Here is a 24,680-nt window from a genome sequence, read left to right as displayed (position 1 = left end):
CTATGGTGACAGAATATGTATTTATGTCAATGTGCCTGAAAAATATGAAATTATTGATCAAATAATTGAAATTGAAATATATTAGCAAAGAAAAAAATTTCTTGCTGAATAACAGTACACAGTTTCTTTAATATAATGCATTTATATGTCATTAATATAAATTTCAGCTAATATAAGTTTATAGGACTTTTCATCGGATAAAAGAAGAGTAAGGTTTAAACATACAAAACTATTATTAAAGAGAAAGTCTAAGTAATGAATGAGAAATTTCAATAAGAGCAGTTTGATAGTTTGATCAGATATGGTGACACTGAAATAGTGGAATGATAAATTAATTCAAGCTAAGAATTTTACAGGAATTCTTTAACACACTTCTCATCAAACTTGTCAAAGAGAATGTATGCTTGCTATTGATGTAATGGCCCTTCAGAAACTAGAAAACTTACTTTAATGATATATAGAATACATAAAACCAATAAAAAGAAGTTAATACTTTACCGACCGGTAGCCTATTAATCGGCTTTTTGCCGCCAACGTTTACCGTTGTTTTATTACCCTATCATAACAAAAAATGAACATAAGTGAATATACATAGTAGCAACATATAAAAGTTTGGTTTAACATTTTTATGCACATTTTATTAACACAAGAAAAAGTCCATACATTCCTACAGCAGAGTGATCGGTGAAAAATATATAAGATGTTCAACCTCTACCGGTCGGTAAAATGTCAAATTATGAAAAATATATAAACTAGTAGTCGTACAAATTCATGAACATGCCATGTGCAGAACTTTCATTAAGAAATTGTTGCAAAAGTTAGTCTTCAAAAGAAACTAACAATATTGCTATTTATGTATACATATATACTACTTGTATAAATTTTATTCTACCAGTTTCTACTTGAAAAATAACCCCAAACGATACAGTGGTTGTATTTAAATCTACGTCTTGTGGAACAGACTGTAGATTTGTACATAGTCCAAATTTTAAGAGCCAATCAGAATCGAGAATAAGGGTGTAGCTTTCATTAAAATATTATTAAAAGTAATAAAGTCTTCAAAAATACGTTTACTATTATACATAAAGAGTAATTTGTATAAATATTTATCCCTGTTTTCTAGATCATTAAGTAGAATCATTATTTTCGTGCAGACTTATATAATTTCAAGTTTATGAATACACCATAAAGCAGATTCACAAGGTGTTTCCAACGGATAACGTGATCGTTATATGAGGGTATCCCTTTAAGCATAAAGTAGCCTGTAATTTTGGTTTCATGAATCGCGTCTGTCTCGGGTAGTCGAATTATTACGGTATGGCTGATGTGGGTCTAAGTTTAGATGACATAATTAAAAAATCGCAATCGTCAGGAATGAGAAGCAAAGGTGGAGGGTGAGGCAGTTTTAAAAAATCACTAGTAAAATTGACTTTGTAGTGACTACTGTATTATCGATTACCTTATAACCTTAAAGTATTAAGCCTCCAGTCATTAAAGAAGAAGTTTGCTTTCTAATTTATCTGGCAATATCTTCAAAAGATCTTCACTTCTACCGCAATGTTTTTTTTTTTAAATTATTTTGTTATTACATTAATCCGACTGCTTTAATTAATAATTTTGATTTTAAAAAAATAAAAATTCTTTGAAATTGGTTAATTTTACTTAAGGTAAGGTATTGTCATAAATGTTTGAAAAATCGAATTTTTTTCTTGACAGTACTTTTTGAACACTGTTTAAAAAATTTCCGTTGTCATAAATTGTACTGTAATTTAATGATGGATTTTATAAATATCAATTACATCGGACAATTATAATGTGACTGATGTGTGTTTACTGCTGTCTAACCCTGCTCTATATCATTAATAATAGTTAAATATAACATTATATTAAGTAAGCATTTATTTTTAAATGTAAGCTACAACTATGAAACAAATTTATCGATATTGGTTTTAAATATAAAATTTTATTATTTGTTGTATAGTATTCGTAGAAGAATTAATCGGGGAGCACGTGCTAATGGTTCATTGAGAGGACGTGGTTCACAAATAATTACAGATGCACGGTTTAAAATTATACAAAAGAATCGGGAGAAACTTACGGATGCAAGAGATAAGCTTGCAGAAATTGCAAAACAAAGCGATGCTAGATTAAAATTAGATAAGATCCGTGCATCTCAACTGAAAAAAGTAGAATCACAATTGCCTGGAATTTCTCGAAAAACAGGTCGCAATGGAAGGTTATCTTTATCGACTAATAAAATGCCTTCGATCGTACCACATTCTATACCACCCAATATTCCAAACAATTATATGCCACCACCAACAAGGACAGTAGGCTACAGACCACCTCCACTTGCGGAACCTCATTACATGGGAGACATGAATATGGATTACAACGATGGTACAAAAAGCTTATATTAAGTATTTGGAACAATATATTATCTGTAAAATCATTTGATCTGCTTACACATTTCAGATTATTTAATGGAAACAGCACCTTTAAGAAGGACCGTGAGTAACGAATATGCTCCCACACCACCACCACCACCTCCTGTGTTCAGTATTAAGCCTGCATCTCCATATACCTGGGTAAAGCCAACAAGCAGTAATGTAACAAGAATTGTACCTTCTCGAAAGCCCGATGTTGATAGAGAGCGGGATAGAGCAAGGGACTATAAAATTATTGCACGTTCTTCAATGGTAAATATTCTAATTGCTTCTTTATTAATATTTTATGTTAATATTTGTATTTGAACTTATTGTTTTCAGACAAAAGCTGCCTCCCCATCGTACAAAGAAGATTGGAGTTTTGGCACAAAATCACGGTATACATTTGTATTGTTCATTTAATCGTTGAATTATATAAAGTTCAATTTTTTGTTTGCAATACTTAACAGTAATGCTATTCCATAGTACTATATTAGCAGAGGATCCAATAGAATCAAAGTATTACGATTCAAGAAGTCATAGAGATGTGGGTGTAAAGTCAAGATTAGATTCGGTACCAACTAAATCCCGAACTATGAGTGTTTTATCCCGGTCCAAAACGAGTTCTAGTTCGTTATCTCCATCAACTGGTTATAGAATTGTAGTGTCAAATTTACAAGCAAATGTTACACAAGAAGATATTAAGGTATAATTCGCTAAGTTAATAGGATGGAGTTAGAACTAACTTATACGAAAGAAAAAATTAATGTCTTTATATTTCAGGAATTGTTCGAGGATGTTGGAGAATTATTAGTATCCAGATTAGTACGGCCGGGTACCGCAGAAGTAATTTATAAAACATTGAAAGATGCTACTAAAGCTGTTGAAACCTACCATAATAGACAGTTAGATGGACATCCAATGAAATGTCTTCTTGTAAATCCACGACCAAAAAATAATCCAACAGGACCTGCTGTTAGGTCTCTTACAGAGTCAGTATAAGTTTATGATTATATTAACAGATTGTTTTTAAATAATTACACCTTTTTCGTTCATAATTATTCACATTTTATCATAATCGTAAAATACGTGTTACGTATAAATATTTTCGCGTATTTTTACAGATCCAGAAGAAGCGTTAGTTCAAGTTACGTACAACCAAGTTTAGGAGCCGTGCATCGTGCACTGTTTGATGATTCTTAAGTAAATATATCACTTTTAATCGGAAAATGCCATGTATAATGGTAATGAATTTTATTCCAAATATGTCTGAAAGGGAATAAAAGTGGGAAATAGGGATGGAATCAAGATTATTAAAAAATTGTAATGCGTAGAAAAGGCGAATTCTCAATGGAATTTCGATTAACGAGATAACATACATAGATTATGTTTAATTTGTATAAAACAGTACGCTTTGGCAATTAAAGGGAAGAATGCGATAGTAAATGATTTTAAGTTGTAAACGACAAGTACAAGATGCTTCTTGTATGTTTAATACACTCGAATAAAACAAGCATTTAGGAATTTTTAAATTTTGTTTTTAATGAAATCTTTTAGAGGAAAGAAATGCCTTTTCGTGGTTAACAGGATCTACAATAGACACAGGGATCAGGCGTTACTGCGATAGAATCTACCACAGTTTTATTTGCTCGGTACAAGATGATCACAATATTGTAATTGAAACCTATGAGATATAAAAGCTACTATACCGTACATGCTGTTAATGACATGCACCGAGTCCTTTCAGAAATAGATAATATACGTTTTACAGAAGGAAATGCGAGCAAGTATTTGGAATTAGTTAACGATTGTAATTCGACGTAGTAAATGGCACATAATTTTATTCCTTTATCACAACTACAATTTCTAAGGGAGAACAAATTTGCGAGACACAGTTCAATTTATCTTGCTCATGAAACCACGTGCATCGCCAACAGTATATATTAACGTTGTGTACCTTTGTTACCCTCATACATCCACATGAAAAGAAAATATACAATTAAGATACAAAATATAATAAAAAAATTAATGTAAAATAGTTTAGTACCTAGATGTTATGCGCAATCGCCTCTCATAAATATTTACAAAATGTGTTTAATTAGCACTGATTACCAATACTGAATCTTACATCTGAAATAATTTAATCTTGTTTTGCCTAAGTATCTGCTCGACGTTAAACATAAAAAATTTTGAACTTAATCTCACTTGACTATAGATTACGTATAAAAGTCTGTTTCTTTTTCCTAAAATCGCTCCGTTCAAGAATCCATTTAGCTTCTGCGTTTGCTCATTTTGGATTTGTTTGGCAATCGAAGAACTTCCGCATACGACATTTCTAACCGTTTCAACCGCGCGACCTCTTCCGACGCGGTGCTCGGTTTGTAGTCTCTGTATTCGAAACCGTTATTGTGCTGACTGTTACCGTTACGTGCATAAATGTTGGCTCGCCTTACAGTGTTCGGCGATTCTGTCGTTCTGTTATTCGTGCAACCGAATCCGTTGCATGTAATACCGTTTTGATCGACCATTGTCAAGGGTCTGAACTTCTTCTTGCCGCCGTTGTTCGACTTTGGCGTCGCGTGCTTGACATTAGTCGATTGGAATGTTTGAATCACATCAGGTGTCGCTGGTTTCTCGCTGTACGACAATTTTCTACCACCAGACTTCTTCGACGATTTCTTCGACGGATGGACATTGATCGACAGATAATCCAAACTGCTACCGTTTCGTTGGGTCGTGTTCTTTCCGTTCTTCACGTGCGCGTGAGTCGTCGTCGTTTCGTTATTCTGTCGTTCTTGTGTCGCGTTCTGCGGAACCGGAGTCTGCACTCTGTACAGTGGTTCGGATACAACGGACGATACGATGGAAGAGATAACGCTCTGATTATCGTCCGTGGTCTCGCTGGGAAAGTCCTCGTGCGCCATCACCGATGATTGTGGTTGCGAAATGGTTGTACTGGTCGAGTCGTCCAACAACGGCAGTGTCTCGTCCTTGGTTTCCACCGCGCAGCTCCTGTCGCTACGTTTCACGGTGTTCAATATTTCGCTGAACACCTGTCTGTACTCCGGTGTCTTCTGGAATCTGCTCTCGAACGAGTTGTTATCGTCGTAAATGCTGAACTTGCAATCTTCACCGGCGATGGAGCAAAGGAACGATCCCGGCCTTCCCTCGGTTTGCGTCGCTTTGTTGCTCGTTTCGTCCGCGAAACCGGAAGACGAGGTCTCCGCTTCGGAAAAGTCGGTCGGTGTCGCGGAAAATGGTTTCTTACCGCAGATCTCGGTTTTGGCGCGCGTACCGTTCCCACCGACGGATTTCATCGACTCTTGTTGCATCTCCGTCTCCAACGACGGTGTTTGGAAGCTACCGAATTCACCGGACATTTCGAGCTCCTCTTGCAGGGACATGCAGGCTGTCGGCATGCTGTCCTTTCGTCGTGGTGTGGATCGTCTTTGGACGTCTAGCAGGGCTTGGTACTTCTCTACGAGAACTTTGTACGGATTGTTCGGGTCCGTGGACGGTCCGTCTTTGTTGCTCGAGTCCTGGAAACAATGTATTTTCACATTTTGCGTACAGAGTGTGTTTTAATTCGATAAGATGTACAACGAAGAAAAAACGTGAATTGAAATATCTTTGAAAATTGTGCGGTGTTGAACAATTACCTTCGACGTGACGTTGTACCGCGTCTTGTTAAACGTTTCTCGTTGTAGGTTAAACGTGATTAGGTTAGCAAATGAAACGGTTCGTAATGGTTTTAAAACGAATTGTTCGTTTGCAGGAGTTCGATGTTCGAAGGTTTTGGATGGAATCGGCGATGCAACTACGGGTTGTACGTGAATTTGATCGTCGGGGAATTAGCTTTGAAAACAAGACAGAGTTCGAGCATGCTGTACTTGCAACGAAATCGAACGAATGGCATGTGTCGGTTACGAAAATTTCATTCGATCGTTTCAGCGGTGTTCAGAAAGCGGGGATGGACCGGGTCAGAGGTGAGGGAACAGCCAGATTTATAGGATATTAAATAAAAGAAGCAACATAGTTTATTGGAAAAATATGTTTTATTTAAGATCATATAAATCTGGCACTTACATTGTACAACAATTTTAACAAATACATCGACTAGATATACTAACATTCGGTCATGCTCAAAGGTCGAACAAACAACGTCTGAAAAAAGAGACGATACGGGAAACTTAACTCTAAAGAAAAAAAAAAAGAAGCGACATCACTAGATCCGATTCTCTGTTTGAAATTTTCGACAGCCACCTCGAACGATTACACGGACAGTGATAAGAAAACTTATTTACTAATTCGATAATTCAACGCAGTCTTTGTTATTCTTTGGAAATCGATCGTTTCTTCTTCTCTTTTCTCGACGATATATAATATCTACAGATTGTAAAAGTTACGCTAATTTCCTTATTTATTAGTACACGACGAACATGCAAGAACGTTTCTCTGTCGTTTACGCGCGGCATTCGTTTGGCTTTCATCGATTCGTTATAAATTCGTTACGGACTCTTAATAATGTAAGTGCTCAGTTATAAGTTTTGTTTCGTATCACCTACACCGTATCATTAATCAAGTTCACCGAACAAAATTCACGATGCGTCTAACATATGGTGTTTATAATTTTGATATATTCTCGAACTACTTTTTGGTTAATCTAGTGAAAAAGAAAAAAAAAAAAAGAAAAGAATGGAATGACACTAGGAACAGTCTAAGTCGGAAGTACCCTCGATAATAGAAATTACAAACTAACGATTATAAAACGAACAATATTCAAACGGTTACGAATTTAGATACAGCTGACAATTGGAACGAAAACACGATGCGAACTTCAAATTTGCAAGTTTCATCGAAACAAGTGTTTCTCGATTAAACGTTCGTTCAACTGAATTGTTCAGTTACTTCGAGATTGTTATTGTCAACGGAAAACGTGTTCCAGTAAAATGCAAACAAACATCTCGCTACACATGCGTAGAGCGAATTCACAGTTTAATTAATCGTTTACTTTAAATTCTATATTATGGACATGAATGTTTCAGCGTTTCCTATACACTATGGCCACTCTAAAGCAGTTTCTTGCTATTTTTCACCAGCAAAATCTTTCTCAGAATGAAGATCGGTATTCTACAAGGTTTCAGTAGCAACGGTATGATGCATTCGTTTTTTATGTAGCATATCGTATGAAAGAAAATAACGATCAACGATGGTGCTTTCCATATACACGCGAAAGTTGTCCACAACGGGAAACGAAATTCTCTATTCTCATTTTTTGCCTTGGATTTCTTAATCTTTGTCGTGACCGTTTCCTAAAGCAAATAAAATTCAATTACTTTCGAAGTGTGAACACGTGGGTGACGTCCAGCCCTTAACAAGTATCATCGTTCACGGTGCATTCGAATAGTACCGTTGCTCGAAGAGCGGACGATCGATGCGATTTAAACAGAGTTAGAGAGCGAAGACGAGGACATCTTTCATGCGTGTACGTATGTATATACAGCTCGATGATAAACAAGCCTTAAGGGGTAGGGGGTGGGGGTGGAAATAAAGAAAATAAGTATGTACCTGCATAAGCATTTCAGTTTCACGTTGATTTTCGTTCATCAGCGATTCGGCCATACTGATGTCATCGTACTCTTCCTGGTCCAACATTACTGAAAGTTCGGCGTGTGTTTTCGTCTCCATTCCACGTAAACAGCGTCCGCATAATTGACCTCGTCTGGAGAAATTCAAAATATTTGATCATCGACAACCTTGTTTTCTCTGCGCGGAAAAATTTACAATCTCGTGGGATTGGTTCTCTGGTGATTTCAATTGGAATTTAATTACAATATCTGCGCTCTCAACAGGTATTAGATAAATAAAAGACTATCGTACTATACTTTGACCGTCTTCTCAAAACTATCCAAGCAAATGCAATTCGGTCTCTATTGCCTCATGGGCCAAGGATACGGTTCAATTGATACAAATTTTTAAATATTATCTCTCGATTTTGAAATTCATGGTACACAAGGTCTGTTCTATAAAACGAGGCTCTGTACAAATCTAGTACACTTTTTTCATTGAGAAATTCTGTTCAAAGTAGGTGTCTTGGGAGATACGTTGATACGTCTACAGTGTTCTTGCATCGAGTCGTTAACATCTCCTTAAACGAGCAATAAAAAAAATCGTCTCTCCACGTGGTTGAAACGTTAACAGCTTAGCGGAGCAGGTTTCTCTATTATGTTTCGTAAAGAATATATTTTTGTACTTGTCGTTCTGTTTGAGCGAGGATGTAACGCTTTCAAAGAGATCGTGACAAGATTCTCAACGGTACGATACCTCACTTCCTCGAGCGCATTTATCTCTTCTTGAAGGCTCTTTACATCTTGCGCTTTGCTACGCCAAACGTTTAACTGTTCTTCCAAAGCACTGTTCTCTTGTAACAGAGATGCAAGTTGCTGTCCAAGTTCGGTCACTTTTTTCTGTTCTCTCGCTCTTTGACTTCGTGCATCCTGCAATTGTCTCAGCAATACGGTCTCTTCTTCCTCGGGCGGGGCAGCGTTCTGAAAAATTGTTTTCATCGTTTAATTCCACGAACGAACATTCATCTTTCGTCTTGGTACGTTCTCGTCGTTCGTTCATCGTACTGTGGTAAATATGTAACTATGGAACAACGCGCTTGGAATTTCATTGAAAATTTCACTCTCTTTGAACATTTTCAACGCAGGATATTTTTTAAGTAACAATTTAAATTTGCTTATCATTTTTCAGGAATCTCTGTTATACCGCGGAAGAAATGTTTTTAACGAAAGTTAACTCTCGAAGGACTACACATTTGGATATTGAAAATTTCTAAAATTATTTTTTGTGTTCTTAAAAAGTCGCAGTCGTCGTGACTTTTTTAAATGGTATATATTTTTAATTTTATGGAGTCGTAGCTGACATCAAGGTCAATTGAATGACTTATACTACGACCTTGAGATAATCTTGAATTCAGAAATGTAGATTCAATTAACAGAAATATTAGTATTCAAAATAAGGCTAAGATGGTTCAGGTAACAGGTTCGTTAAATAAGTAAGATTATCGAACAAATCCAATTATAGCGATAATGTTGTTTTGCACGGTTGGATGACAAAATGCTAATTAGGTGATCGAAAACTAAAGCGTCGAAATCAATTATCAGTACAGGTTGAGGGAAGTTGGAGTAGAAATACGAGTTACCAAACTGAAAGAAAGATCTCCCAAAATGGATAAAAAATGTGTTATTCTATATCTACATATATTATGAAGTGTTCAACATCGAGAGAGATTCTTTTCGATCGTGTATCCATTATCTTAGACGATACAAGTTTTTTCAAATAAATTTAAATCGATAAAGAATTCTGGTTTCGTTATACTTTCAATATAAATATCTATTGTTTTCTGCACTAAAAAATTTTCCACTTCGATCCATCAAATATTCGTTGATTCAAAACCAAGAAAATAACAATTAAACCACTTTCGAAGAATATCAATTATTCTCCGGTACGTGTAACTCTACCGAGAATTGTTTATCGATTTATAAAACAGAAAGTCGAATATATCAAAAAAATAATTTCGTATACTGTTTATTAAAACACTTTTATTTTTTTTTTACGAGTTCACCAATCGGTGATCTTTGTACCTAATATTTTTCAAACACTTTGCACGATCTTATCCCTTTAAAGTTACCAAATTTTTCAATTCCAAACGGACTGGTGGTTTTCAATGGTAATTGTAAATCGTTCTCCGACGAAACAGAAGGAGATTGTTCGGAAGTTGTTCAGCTGAATGGAATAGAAATTCTGCGGCGAAATTGTGAGTTTTTTACGATGAAATCAAGATTCACCGTTTTATGTTCAGTACCAAACCGAGTGGCCGATAATTATCAAACTCTATCTAAGATCGTGCAATAATAAATGAATTCTATGAATATTAATACCTGTTGTGTACTGCCACCCTGCGTGACCGATGCTTTCCATAGAGTGGTCTGTGTTTGCGTGGTTTTCATCGATTGACTCGTGCACTGTTGCCGGGACACACTTATGTATTGTTCGTTCATCTCTTCGATTTTCTTCTGGTGTTCCTCGCATCGAGCTTCGAGATTCTCGATCGTTAAGCATTGACTGTTGACAGATCGCGAAGAATATTAGCGTTAAACAATACCGTGCACAAGATAGAAAGTTTTTATATTTTAATCAATTGGACACGATAGAAATTTTTGATATTTTGATAGATTGGACACGATAAAAACTTTTTGTATTTTAATAAATTGGACACGATAGAAATTTTTGATATTTTAATAAATTTGACACGATAGAAATTTTTTATATTTTAATAAATTTTTATATTTTAATATTCACCATAGAAATTTTTGATATTCTAATAAATTGGACACGATAGAAATTTTGTATATTTTAATAAATTGGATACGATAGAAATTTTTGATATTTTAATAAATTGGATACGATAGAAACTTTTGATATTTTAATAAATTGGACACCATAGAAACTTTTTATATTTTAATAAATTGGGTACGATAGAAATTTGTGATATTTTAATAAATTGGACACCATAGAAACTTTTTATATTTTAATAAATTGGGTACGATAGAAACTTTTGATATTTTAATAAATTGGACACCATAGAAACTTTTTATATTTTAATAAATTGGACACGATAGAAATTTTGTATATCTTAATAAATTGGACACGATAGAAACTTTTAACGCCGATAAAAATTCTTCCTTCGACTTCCATTAATTTTCAAGCATTGCAAATTTATTACATTTTCTCGATGATAAGTATTTTCGCGAAGCTACAAAAATCCCACGTAACTACGTATTGAAATAATATACAGCGACTCCTTGATAAATGGCACAAACTCGAGTTCGCTCGAATCGATTTTTGTCGTCTCGATTCGTTACTGAACGTCGAGTAGTATACTAGTCGATGAGAAATGTGAACGAGATACAGCAATAACGAGCGAGTCTCGCATTACATGAGCTCGATGGCTGAAACTTGAAAGCAATGTAGTAAATGTAGTCGGTGTAAATTATTAATGCGAAATAGTTATTTTTATATTTTTCATTATATCGCGATGAAAGTATCGGATCGGTGAGATTTTCCCGATGAAAACGAGCCCAAACATCACCTTGTTCGGACGTGTTTTCAATAGCGCGTTAATCGAATTATTTTCGAAAATTTTGTTGATCGCGTGTAATTTAAAAATAATGCGAACAAGATCGTGTTTGGATTTATTTTCATCGGGAAAATTTCACCGATTCATCGACGACACTCCCAAAATTAAGAATAAAAATTTTACGTATTTATTGTCAACCATTGGAAAATATTGAAGAGTCACGGTTTAGAAAGCGCGCCAAAATTTCATACGAGATATATTTAAACGGTGATTCCTTAATGTTGCGCCTTCATAAGCATATCTGGCTCGAGAACTTCACCGAAGAGAAAACAAAAAAGAACTGCCTAGAGGAGTTATGAAAATAGTAAACTCTGTTGATTAGTATCAAACTGCATGCAATGCGCCAACATGCAGAAACAAGTAACGAAGAGGATGGAAACTCCAGCGTGTCTGATTAAAGTGTAACGTTGCAGTTTACTATTTAAATTTAAGTTAAAATGTACTGTTATAATAGATACGTATTGGGTGGTTCGGAAAATCATTTCGTTTTCCAAAATGGAGAATATATAATTTAATAAAATGTTTGTACACTCTAAAAAAATCGTGTTTCATTTTCACCGAAAAAAAAAAAAAACGAAACAACTTTCCGAACAACCTGATATATAATGTACCAAAATCATTATTGAAAATATATTTTCGAAAGCTCAGATTACTATCTTTGATACACCTATTTCCCTATTACTTCGGATTTTATTGTGCTGTATTTTACTGTCAGCACGCATTATTCAATAAATAAAAGAAACTACTTTTCTGTAAAATTTTATTGTCATTCTTCGTAATTTTATTTGCATCGAATAAAACTGTATTTAACACCAACGGAGAATATATTTGCAAGAAAGTGTAATTACACATCGTCGATCGTATTTTTCGGAGAATTTCTCTGCGCGAAACTTTTATCGAGGTGAAAATTTAGACTTTTAACGAGGAGACACCGTGAAACTGTCAACGTGCGTACCTTTTGATAAGTTTCTTGTCACTGGTGTTCTCTACCACAAGACGGTGATTCGCTCGTTCCAAGTCCTGGATACTGACTTCAAGTTGCTCGTAAATTTTCAGTCGTGAATCGTTTACTTCCCTCAAGGCAGCTGTTTGTTTCTTGGTGTACTGGAAGAAAACGTCACGTCCGAATATTGAACCAATTATTCATCATCGTGTGCATTACGAAACGTAATTATCGACAAATTACCTCTATTTCTTGTGCTTGTTCCTCGATGGTGGACTGATGAAGTTTGATGATGTTCTCCAGTTCCTTGTTTCGCTCCAGGAGAGTCTTGCCAAGCTCTGCAGCCAACTGCAGATCTGAAATAAGTTTCCAACCAATTAGACGTATTTAAATAAATCTTAATTTTTGTTCATGGACAAAAATTAAAATTCTTTTCAGTCGTTTACGAGTAATTCCTTTGTTTGTCGATGTTGGCAATCGTAACGTCTTCAACTCTTATTTTCAGTGACTGATACAAATTAAAATATTGTTTCTTTTGTATAACTTTAACTTCCATCGTTCGAAAAGGATCTAGAACGAGGTTGGAAACGTCACGATTGTTAAAATCTGCAAACAAAGAGATTGCTCGTCAATGACTAAAGAGACTTTTCGAATACATTTAAAATTTAAGTTATCTTGTTGATCACCATTTGATAAATTTCGAAACCATTTAGACGACACACGGAAAAATCGTATCGACTATCGATTTTAAATCACAATGTTTATGCAACACGAATATATCCACACAATACGTTTTATCTATTTTTTACCTTCGATCTTTATAACACTGTATAAAGATTATTATCGCGTAGAGTACAGATACGTAAGCTCGAGGCTAAAATATTGTTGAACCTAATCTAATTCGATGTACACCGTGTTATCGGTTATTGTACTCCGTTTAAACAATCGCTTGAAGTTTTAATTCTAATTCTAACGGTATTTATTAAGTATTACGGTAAGAATTTCAACGACTCCGATCGTAATTCCAGATTACTATCGGTTTTAATCAACCGAGTAAATGACGGACATTTCTCATTAGACTTGAATGGATATATAGTTTAATGAATGAATAATTATTCGAGAATGCTCGTTCAGTATCTTCGAGCAACGCTTAATCGATGCACTCCCATTTTTCACACATCAATTCCATGAAGTTTCTCACAGCTATCGCTGTCGACATGTGTTTTCTGATTTACCGTTGTCACTCGCAGACATTCTAATTGATTCAGGGATTGGCTGAACGACTACGTTTCAGGTGTGTTCAGGATTGCTTGGAAAGTTTCGCAGATCCTTGATCGTGAGTTGCAAATGTCTCGAATCGTTGAGTTTCAAAATCTCGAAGAAACGATTCAAAGATTCTATTGGACGTTGAATAGGCGAGAAAAGAAAACGATCAATGCTTTTCAATTTATTTCAAAGACCTCTCTAAAATGCGAGAATATTTCTTTCCTCGAAATTTATAAACGAAAAGTTTCTGTTGCGTTTATTTTAAATTAATTTTATCGATTTACATCGACGGGACTTTTTATCTTTTAAATAGGAAAATATTATTAAAGAAAGATCGCTGGTAAAATTAAACGCTTGGAAAATGTTCCAATAAATGAATATATACTATATAATATATACTGTATTATGTATTGTAAATAGTGTGAAAAATTAAAGGTGATTGGTTTGTATACAATGTATTCAAGGATACCGGTTTGTATGCGTAAATTTAGTTACTTTAAATAATGTAACATGTAACGATTATAACTGCGAATAAATGTTTATAATTAAATTTTTCAACGACCCGACGACATCGTCACAATATCGACAGATATCGTGAATTAATGTCAGTCGGAATTTTAATTTACGTAAAGCAATTCGTGGTTGAAACGGTTAACAAAAATTTAATTGTTAATCGGATACTTTCTTAAATCGTTCTTCTTCTTTCTGAATAATTTTACTACAATATTTACGACTTTCGAATCGACGACAATCTATTAATTTAAATAGAAAAATATCGAAGAGTCGTATATAGTATTTTTTGATCTTGTATTGTATTTTACAAAGAGTGCTTGTCACGACCATTTAATTAGATATTTATAACACCGGTGTAAATAGTTCACGAAGAATGTCTCGGTTGACTTGACACGCGGATAATCTAGTTAGGGTAGAGTCGCCTAATGCGTACAGGTCACCCAGATCGTGCTTGATAAGTTTCTTTGCAGTAAACATCATGTGGCGATGGACACGAAAAGTATAGGCAAATACATCGACGAATGACATTCTATTTATTTCGAGTGTGCTGCAAAACATTTAAAAAAATCAAATAAATACAATCGAAGCAATTTACAACTACATTCAGGTAGCTTGTAAAAACGTAACAACGCAATTTTATTCCACAGGTTTACCTTTTTATAAAAGTAGGTTCACCGTGATATACGTTGCAATTATTATCAATATCGCATTAATATATTTCCAAAAATTTATACTCGCGTTCGAACTTTGTATCTCGAATTCGTGAAAATAACAAAACGACACAAAGAGAACGCAAACGCACATTATTCAACAATTATCAACACAAGTTTTCCCTGTCCGTATTCATCAATAACTATTACCATACACCGAATACATTTTCGTTCCATTAACCGATCCGTAATATATGTATCGGTAAAATAATTCCCATTCTCGATTACACATATATTTCTACCTCCAAAAATATGCGAAGATTCTACTTTCGAAGGAGATTACGACTCGCGATGGAACCGGTTCTTTAAATCGCATCCTCTGCACCGTGTCGTAGACGGTCTCCCAGCGAATTAATTTATTTCGTTCGGTGGAACGTTCGGCACGCGGTGCGTATATAATAAAATAGTAAAAGCCTCGAAGATCAGAGTTACAGTGTACGATGTTCATTTGCGTAGGAATCATCGTCGTGTAAAGTAATACGAGACGGAGTATTTTTATTTAAGTGGTGCGATTTCGATCGTTCTCCTACCGGTACAACTCGGGGTTAATGAGATTCCAGCGATCGTCGAAGAGTTCTTTCTTAATTAGCGACGATGGAAGTGTCGCGTGACGACGATCGGACAACGAACGAACGAGTGTCATCGAACGTTTCGTGGCGATCGCGAATCGGACACGATGATAACGCCGGATGTTCGGGGCAGGTGAAGTTGACGGTGAACGGTGTGATTCGCCAGCACAGTTGGTCGCATCGTCCTGAAACTGACGACCTCCAGCGGGCCCACAGGCAACGAACGTGCAACCGTGCTCCAGCTAGGGCCAAGGACCTTCGCGCTGAGCAAACGACCCAACTACCGTTTTCTCCTTACTATCCCCTGCTGTCGTTAATGTTACTCGACTCGCGTTAACGCACAATGACGCGTTGTGATTTTTTTCACTCCACGAGCAATTCCACGGTTTTTGATCGGCGTTAAGATGAGTCAGAAACGGTCGATAGTATTGTCAATGTTTGGTATTGGGGGATAATAGAATTTGGGTCTAATTTGCGAAGGAGTGATATTGTTGATGGTGTTCTGATGTAGAGGTAACTTGTGAATGGGGAGTGTAATTTGGACGTAACTTGCAAAGGGGTATTGTTGGTGGTATTCTGATGTAGAGGTAACTTGTAAATGGGGAGTGTAATTTGGACGTAACTTGCAAAGGGGTATTGTTGGTGATATTCTGATGTAGAGGTAACTTGTAAATGGGGAGTGTAATTTGGACGTAACTTGCAAAGGAGTAATATTGTTGATGATATTCTGATGTAGACCTAACTTGTAAATGAGGAGTGTAATTTGGACGTAACTTACAAAGGAGTAATATTGTTGATAGTATTCTGATATAGACCTAACCCATAAATAGGTAGTATAATTTGGACCTAACTTACAAAAGGGGTAATAAATTCTCCTTTTGTTGATAATATTCTGATCTAAACCTAACCCTCAAATGGGTAATTTTGGCAGTACTCTGACCTAGACCTAACTCTCAAATGAGTAATTTTGTTGACAATATTTTGACATGATCCAACCCACTAACGGACAATATTGTTAGCAATATTTTGAACTAGGTCGAATCAACAAAGGAGCTATATTATTGACAATATTCTAACCTAGATCTAATATAGATCTACAGATTGATATTAATATATTGTCAACATTTGGTGTTGGACAGTACTATTTTAATTCAGATTTAATCCAGATTTTAAACTACACACGATCATTGTTATCGTCGATATTTGTCATTGCACAATAATATTTTGATTCAGATCTAATCCAGGTTTAATCTAAACATACACGTGATCAGTATTATTCCCAATATTCGGTATTGCACAATAATGTTCTAACCTAGACCCAACCCAGAGAACTTATTCACGGTCAATATTATTGAGCAATATTTGGTGTTGCATAACAATCTTCTAGTCCTGGTAGATGCAATACGGTAACGGATATAGAAATTGCACCACTTGTTGAACATATAGTTTGTCGAATATGTGGATACGTGCATTGCAAATGTGTTAGGTATGTTAAATTGTTTTATTGTAAATTAAACCTTTAATATTCAGTTACACAAACGGTTACTGCTCGTGCGAGAGTTAAAAAATATTTACAGTTTTAAGGTAATGCAATTTCTATAGTAATTTTAGTACGTATTTAAACATTGAAAATACGTTTAACATTATTTTCTGCGAAAGAAAACTGATTTCCGATTCTTTACGTGGTAGTAGCTCTGTTGTAACGTAACGGATGTTGCTCTTCATAGTGCTGCAATTTTCTAGAATTTTTTTGCATAATTCAGACTGAAACGGTATGCACGAATACTCTGTAAATATTCAAATCGTATCTCGAGCTATTCTAGTGCGTGAATATTTTACAAGTGCAACTAGTTCTCGTCGAAAGATAAAGTTTGATCACTTTGACGAAAAATGTGATAGGTTTTTTTGCACTACTTTTACCGGACAGGAAATTCGTACAATTTTAAATTTACACACTTGATAAACATCCCGAATGGACTGTCACTGGCTGCCTTTCCCGTCCAGAACCAGTTTGTCGGGCTAATTTTTATTCATCATCCCCTATTACTTATTCTAACAGTGATTTAAAATACCAAAAAACACCTCGAGTCTCTTTGACGATTAATTCAATTCCAGCCACTCGTACGAAGAACGAGTTCAAAACATTCTACTGGCGTTCCACGACGTGACCGTTCGATAAACAATTATTTATAGGAAGTTCGATGTAACAGGACTTGTTTTGAATTAATTTACAACCGTTCGAACACAGTCATTTCATTCCATAAGAAATTAAGTCGAATCGAGTGCCGTGTTATTTACTTCAAATAGTACACCTTGGAAACGCGTGTAACGTACTTCGAAATACGAATTCTAAATAACATCGTGCTCGTAACAAACTATTAATACAATCTTTGCGATACAATAATTTCTGATCGTTTTCGAAGCTACCAAAAATAATCTAAATTAGAAAAGAGAAGAAAAAACACACGTTGCGAATGAACAAAACTTATATCTTGATTCTCAAATTATTAAAGAAAAATAATTCTCGTTTCGACTCTATCACGGAGAATTTTCACACAACCCTTCTCTCGACAAATCAATCATCCTTCGAATCTTTCTTCCATTTCTAAGGTTTCAAATCCCCTCTCACCCCAAAAATTCAAAAATCGTGACTCACAAATGCTGGAAAGGAATTCTTGCTTTGATTTTCCATCATGGAGAATTTTCACACAACCCTTCTCTCGACAAATAAATCATCCTTCGAATCTTTCTTCGATATCTAAGGTTTCAAATCCCCTCTCACCCCAAAAATTCAAAAACCATGACTCACAAACGCTGGAAAAGAATTCTTGTTTCGACTTCCAATCACGAAGGATCTTCACACACCCCTTCTCTCGACAAATAAATCATACTTCAAACCTTTCTTCGATTTTCAATATTCCAAATCCCCTCTTCCTCAAAAATTCAAAAACCATAACTCACAAATGCTCAAAAAGAATTCTCGTCTCGACTTCCAATCACGAAGGATCTTCACACACCCCTTCTCTCGACAAATAAATCATCCTTCGAACCTTTCTTCGATTTCTAACGTATCAAATCCCCCCTCTCACCCCAAAAATTCAAAAACCATGACTCACAAACGCTGGAAAAGAATTCTCGTTTCGACTTCCAATCGCGAAGTGCTTCCTCGCGGTAGTTCCCTCAACGATCACCCTTCGAACCTCCGATTTCCAACCTTTCGAATCCCTTGCCTCGAAAACTCGAAGACGAACGATGAAAAACCGAATCTGCGTTCGCGCGCCGAAAACACGTGCGGTTGACGTATTATTTCCGAGCGCAGCCGTAGAATCCCTACCATTCGAATCTCTGACGAAAACCACGCGCCCGATCATCGTCCCGATCAACGAATCGTGTACCTTCCGGTCCTTGGAGACAGGAGAGCTCGATGGAGTAATCCCAACAATCCAGAGAATTCATCTGCGTCTGCGGATCCCAGACGACGTCCACGCTGGAGCCGTTCATCTTTCCTGGACGGGGTCTCGCGGACGATCTCGTTCGAAATTCCCCACCTTTTTTCACTATTTTTCTATTCTTCTTTCCTTTGTCCGCTCTGTGTCACTGGCCGCGCGACGAAACCTCGAAAACGAACGTTTCCCGAGGAATATCGAGGGTGAACGCGCTCGGTCGCGCGCGCAGTGATATACGTATCACCAAACTCGGTGGTACGAGTTCACCGTGTAGAAAAACCACAACACGTTCCACGTACCAGCGGCGAGATTTCGGGCCACTCCGTCGCGACCATCCAGATGATACGATTCGCGTACGACTGTTCCACGCGGGGAAGTCGCGGGTTATCGGCCACAACCGGTTCCACCAAAGGTAGCCGGTCTTCTGTGATTCACTAGGTAGCCGTGGAACGTGTGCAGCCCAAACGTCGAATGCCCATCCAGCGGGTAACGTAACTCCCTCTACTACCGTTCCTTTTCCCCCCACTCCTCTCGCTTGCATTCTTCCAGTCTCTCTCTCTCGACCAATCCCCTCCCTGCCCCCCACCGCGCCTCTCCGCGCCGCGCCGCGCCGTGCCGCGCCACGCCGCGGGAATACCTCTCCTTTCTCACCTGGTTGTAATTCCCTTCCGACGGCGGTGAGCATCTTTCCACGAGTACTTGGTCCCTCCCTCTCTGGATAGGATACTCTCACTCCGCGCGGTCACCTCTTCTTCTTGTTCTTCCTCTTCTTCGACTTCTTCGTCGTCTTCTTCTTCTTCTTCTTCTTGGGTATCTTCCTTTCCTTTCTTTCCACTTTGTAAACGAGCGTATGTATCTGTTTCCATCGGTGATCGCGTGGATATATATGTATATGTATATATACACGCGTCGATGCACGTGCAAAAGGTGTCCCACATCCGACTACTTTTATTCCGAACGATGTCCTCCATCGCGCCCATGGGAAACCCCCTCTGCGTCAATTCCAGGCTGTCGATTCGTTACGCGCTACCGAGATTGCGTTTTCGAGCCGGAGGGGGGTTTTGCTTTTCGTGCGATCGAAGGGGGCGTTGGACGGGATGATTTTAGAGCGTGGAATTTTTTGCAAGTTTTCGAAAGTAGGAGAACCGATCGTGCTGAAAGTAATTTGGGAAATAATGAACATCCCTCTCCACACACCCCTTCTCTCGTTAGTGTCGTTTTGTGCTATCGATTTTGGAGCAATCCGTGTGGATTCCCGGATCGAGCGTTTTTTTTTTTTCTTCATTTTTCGCGGACAGTTGGAAGTAGCGTGTAGAGATTGATTTGGAAAATAACGGAGCAATAATTTTGATTGTGTGGATTTTCAAAGAGAGGTGGGTGATGTACTTCAAAGGGTGAAAGTGATTTTTCAATCGTCGATCGAAGACAATGTATTGAATTGTTTGGAAAGTCATTTCGTTTTCCAAAACGGAGAATATATAATTTAATAAAATGTTTATAGATTTTGAACAAATTGTGTTTCATTTTCACCCAAAAAAATGAAATTACTTTCCGAGCAACCTAATAGTTGTACTTTTTGCAGCAATTTTTTTATCGAAACACGTAATACTTTAATCTCGAATCGAGCTTCGCAAGAGTCTAAACAGTGTATCGATTTTACGATTTTCGTTTTGATAATTTAGGGACAGATTTTCCAGCCCTTTGATTTTAGGGAAACAACATCGATACAATTCTCATTTAAAATTTTTCCGGATTTTAAATTGGATAAATTGCAGTATTTGCGAGAGAAAGAAATAAAGCTTTTTTTTTGTAAACAGTGTTGATACATTATCAATACGATTGATAATTTCGGAGATAAAAATTCGTTTCTGCAGTCGAGTTTTTGGGAAAATAACGTCGCCAATTTGGACGCTCCGCACTTTGTAAATAAATTCGACATCTGCGAAATGATGACTTAATTCTTCTTTTCTACCACAAAACGACGACTTAATCCCCTTCTTTCACGTTCCAATTGCACGAATATCACGATGCATTTCAATTGCATCCAAATCTCTAAAATCGAGAGACAAATCGATCGATTTGTGTGAAACGAAATTTTACAATGAAATCGTTCCGATATTTCTTTACACATCCTCTATTACAAGTAACTTTAATCGTCGCAATATTAACTTTTTTTTTTTCCAAATTTCAGCGTAACTCAACCTCTTTAACCAGTCCTAATCAAAGTAACCGAAAGTCAATGATCAAAAAGAAACAAAACAAGCTGTATCGTCAATTGTTTAAAAACGAGAGGAAAGTGGTCGTGGCCCGGAAAAATCGATTTCTGGGTCGTCGACAATTCTGATAAATATTTGTCAATTACATATATCAACCCTCGATTATTTTTTACGAAACAATTTTCGATTCTGTTAAACATTCAACCTTCCCGTTATTGCAACGATTTCGTGGTAAAGCAACACCCGTTGTGCATTGTAACTTTCCATTATTTTCCCTTATCGTTTTGCATTTTCATTTGCAATGTAAAGTGGACGGTGGACGCGAGAGGGGGATATTTTTTACAGACGCAAGGTATATACGAAGTGTTCTCTCGATGCGACAACGTATTGAAATATTCATCGGTGACTGTGAGCGGGAACGAGGATGATTTTTAAATTTTCGAAACTCGAGCGATCGCCCGCACGGCCAGGATATATGTTACTTTTCCCGCATCGGTGATCATTTTCAATCGTAAGAGAACAACTTTCTCGTGTGTATGCGCCGACTATAACCGGGAAACGATTTATTGCTCGATTCGGGAGCGTAAGTAGGGACCAAGCGCGTGGAAATCTCGCGGCGCGCTGCCGATTATCTCTAAAACGTATCGATATGTTTGTTTGCGCTCGTCATTAGCATAAATCTGTCTCGTAAAATGTCCAGGTACTAACTTATTTGTTTTGGACGATTAAGATACTTCCGTGCGGCAGTCCTGACCCGCTCCGTTAAATCTTCCTTAATTGCCATCCTTGATAATTCCACGATGCCTCGGGCACCGATCGACATCGTGTTACACGAATTTCAGATATCTGCTATAATTATTTAAAAGTATGTTACGCGTGACGCGTGCACGTGTGCCTCGAACGAGGGTTCATTTTAAACGGATCCACCTTTTCAACGGTTTTCGAAGTTTTGCGAACGATGGTCGAGAAACATTAAAGAACGAATCGAGGAAATTTCTTTGATTTTTGTTCAGGTGTGATATTGTGCAATGCTAATTCAGCGTGAAGGGTTTTTCAGTTTGGTGTTTATAATAATAGTAGGAAAAATATATAAGGGAAACGAGAGTATGGTTTATATAGAGTTATATAGATTACGAGTATTTCGGTTTCGAAATATTAAAAATTACGTGAATTGTAACAGTTTCAAAATTATGAAAATTATAAATGCATTTAAGTTTCCTATTATTGTGTATTCTAAAGGTTGTTAGGAGACTGCTATGAATTTTTACGCGTAAAAGAAGCTATGATTTCGAACTATACTAACCAAGAATCGCGTAGGGTACGGTCGAGAATGTCATTGGACTCATTCTCGTTTTCATTATTTTTCACGGACGAATCGATTTGTGTATCAAGGCTCGAAAGTCACGCAGCTTAATGACGTCTCGTAAATTTAATGACAATACTGTTGGCGTGCCAGCTCTTCGACGACGCCATGACCTCGCGAACCCGATTCACGCAAATGTATCTATTATACTTTGTATAACTTCGTTCGTGTAACTATGGCGTTTCATTCTTAGAGATCCGTCAACAACCGTAAAAACATTGCGTTACAATAGTTATTACTGTCTACGAACAGTACGATAAATGTTTCACCGATTGAAGACCTTAAAAATATATTTACGAATCAAGTTGCACTGTTCTTTGATAATATTTGTATTGTAATGGATTCGGAGTAATAAATGTTAAGGTTACGAAATTTTGCAATTTTTAAAATAGACGTGTATTGTACGCGCGCGAGAAGATTGCATTTGGAATTTTAGCGGTCATTTATTTTTTTCAGGAATTTTTTTCTTTCTCGAGGAGTCCGTATATAGTATGTTTCATGTATAATATGATGCATGTAGACGTATATAGAAGTATGTATTGTACGCACGCGAGAAGATTGCATTTGGAACTTCAGGGGGTCCTATTCGGTTAGGGGTCATTTTTTTTCTTCTTTGAGGAGTTCAATATAGTATGTTTCATATATAATATGATGTATGTAGACGTATATAGAAGTATGTATTGTATGCACGCGAGAAGATTGCATTTGGAGCTTCAGGGGGTCCTATTCGGTTAGGGGTCATTTTTTTTCTTTTTTGAGGAGTTCAATATAGTATGTTTCATATATAATATGATGCATGTAGACGTATATAGAAGTATGTATTGTACGCATGCGAGAAGATTGCATTTGGAACTTTAGCGGGTCCTATTCGATTAGGAGTCATTTATTTTTTTCAGAGGTTTTTTTTTCCTTTCTTGAGGAGTTCATATATATTATAGTATATTTCATATATAATATGTTTCACATATAATATGCTTCATATATAATATATTTCATATATAATACGATACATATGGACGTATACAGAAGGTATAAAACATTTAACAGAAATAATGAATGGTCTCTTACTTACGATCGATGTTATCGATTCTAATATAAGCTTTAATTGGAATAACGTTGGAATAAAAATTATTTTAAATTAGAATTTCCTGTTTGCGTGAAAAATATACACAAGTGTCGGAGGAACGTATCCCAATTCAAAAGCATGATAATCGACTCTAAGGGAATTGTAGAATCGATAAAATTAATTGAAATGTGTATTGCGACAACTGTAGATATTGAAATATGGGTACTGCTTATCGTCTGGTACAGTGTCTGTAGCAGAAAGTCGCACGGCCACACGAGTGTGTTTCAATTACTAAATCGAAATCGATAGATAATGCTTTCTCATAAGCAATTTCTAAGCACAATCGTGGCAGATAACGCCAGAAAAACGTGTCGATAGCACCGATTTCTTATTAGTTCTGTTATGAAATTGAATCAAGTAGTTTCGATAAGATATATCTGCATTCCGCACAACAGGTGAACCAGGTTTATTACATCGTTAATTGGTGTCTGTACAATTAGCCCGTGTGCAGGTAAATCTTCGCGATCGACTTATATGTGGTAACTCAATTAAATTATTTTTCCAGTAACCGTTCCCCCGTGTAGCGGGACAAACGTAAATCTGCATTGTAAAATCAAGTTTACGACACGTTAATGGTATTTTAAGAAACACGTTTCACAACATCCTTATTTTCCTTCTTTTTCTTTTTTTCTTTTTTTTTGTTTTTGCAATATGCTCATTCGTGCACGATCGTTCACGGATTTACTGCAACCTCCGCAACGTATAGACGAGCCGAACTGTTCTTTTTTTTTTCGTGTCATAATCATAACTCTGTTTAGATCGATAACGCTCGTTCGTTGAGCGTAAATTATTACCTCTGTCTTCAACAATCATATATTCGTACACGCACATATCACTTTGCGTACACGTGTTTCAACGCATCATGCTTTGAAAATAAATGATATTAAATTTTCTTCG

General features: G+C 36.5%; 2 protein-coding genes across 5 annotated transcripts in view; one reads left to right on the top strand and one right to left on the bottom strand.

Moving 5' to 3' along the window:
* The first annotated feature begins 1,269 nt into the window (after nucleotides 1-1,269).
* On the top strand, nucleotides 1,270-4,558 carry LOC143154757 (uncharacterized). 2 transcript variants are annotated; one of them, XM_076326693.1, is made up of 7 exons: nucleotides 1,270-1,394; nucleotides 1,982-2,400; nucleotides 2,494-2,699; nucleotides 2,769-2,824; nucleotides 2,913-3,132; nucleotides 3,210-3,418; nucleotides 3,551-4,558. In XM_076326693.1, the coding sequence occupies exons 1-7, from the start codon at nucleotides 1,318-1,320 to the stop codon at nucleotides 3,627-3,629; spliced, it is 1,266 nt and encodes a 421-aa protein (XP_076182808.1). In that variant the 5' UTR covers nucleotides 1,270-1,317; the 3' UTR covers nucleotides 3,630-4,558. The 2 variants fall into 2 exon arrangements, with proteins under 2 accessions (XP_076182808.1, XP_076182807.1); XM_076326692.1 differs by having other exon boundaries at nucleotides 2,476-2,699; nucleotides 3,551-4,523.
* The window catches only part of Centrocortin (cerebellar degeneration-related protein 2-like), an 88,228-nt gene continuing 67,798 nt past the window's right edge, over nucleotides 4,251-24,680 (bottom strand). Inside the window, exons 1-7 of one of the 3 annotated variants that reach the window (XM_076326690.1) lie at nucleotides 19,730-20,644; nucleotides 12,818-12,930; nucleotides 12,587-12,735; nucleotides 10,373-10,556; nucleotides 8,751-8,974; nucleotides 7,995-8,148; nucleotides 4,251-5,965 (exon numbers count right to left, since the gene is read on the bottom strand). In XM_076326690.1, the coding sequence (XP_076182805.1) occupies nucleotides 4,697-5,965; nucleotides 7,995-8,148; nucleotides 8,751-8,974; nucleotides 10,373-10,556; nucleotides 12,587-12,735; nucleotides 12,818-12,930; nucleotides 19,730-19,763 (2,127 nt within the window). In that variant the 5' untranslated portion in view covers nucleotides 19,764-20,644 and the 3' untranslated portion in view covers nucleotides 4,251-4,696. Of the gene's footprint in view, nucleotides 5,966-7,994; nucleotides 8,149-8,750; nucleotides 8,975-10,372; nucleotides 10,557-12,586; nucleotides 12,736-12,817; nucleotides 12,931-19,027; nucleotides 19,558-19,729; nucleotides 20,645-24,680 lie in introns of those variants that run through there. The other 2 variants (XM_076326688.1, XM_076326689.1) reach the window with 2 other exon arrangements.

This window comes from Ptiloglossa arizonensis, chromosome 2, assembly GCF_051014685.1.
Source record: "Ptiloglossa arizonensis isolate GNS036 chromosome 2, iyPtiAriz1_principal, whole genome shotgun sequence".
Lineage (NCBI taxonomy): Eukaryota > Metazoa > Arthropoda > Insecta > Hymenoptera > Colletidae > Ptiloglossa > Ptiloglossa arizonensis.
The sequence above is the reverse complement of the archived record's forward strand: the minus strand, read 5'-3'. Positions and strand labels throughout refer to the sequence as shown.

What these genes read in the sequence shown, in the direction of transcription:
- LOC143154757 (XM_076326692.1), top strand. Translation starts at nt 1,318, where the DNA reads ATGGCTGATGTGGGTCTAAGTTTAGATGACATAATTAAAAAATCGCAA. An exon ending in TTATTGCACGTTCTTCAATG is followed by an intron (nt 2,700 to 2,768) that starts GTAAATATTCTA and finishes TATTGTTTTCAG; the next exon opens with ACAAAAGCTGCCTCCCCATC. An exon ending in TTACACAAGAAGATATTAAG is followed by an intron (nt 3,133 to 3,209) that starts GTATAATTCGCT and finishes TTTATATTTCAG; the next exon opens with GAATTGTTCGAGGATGTTGG.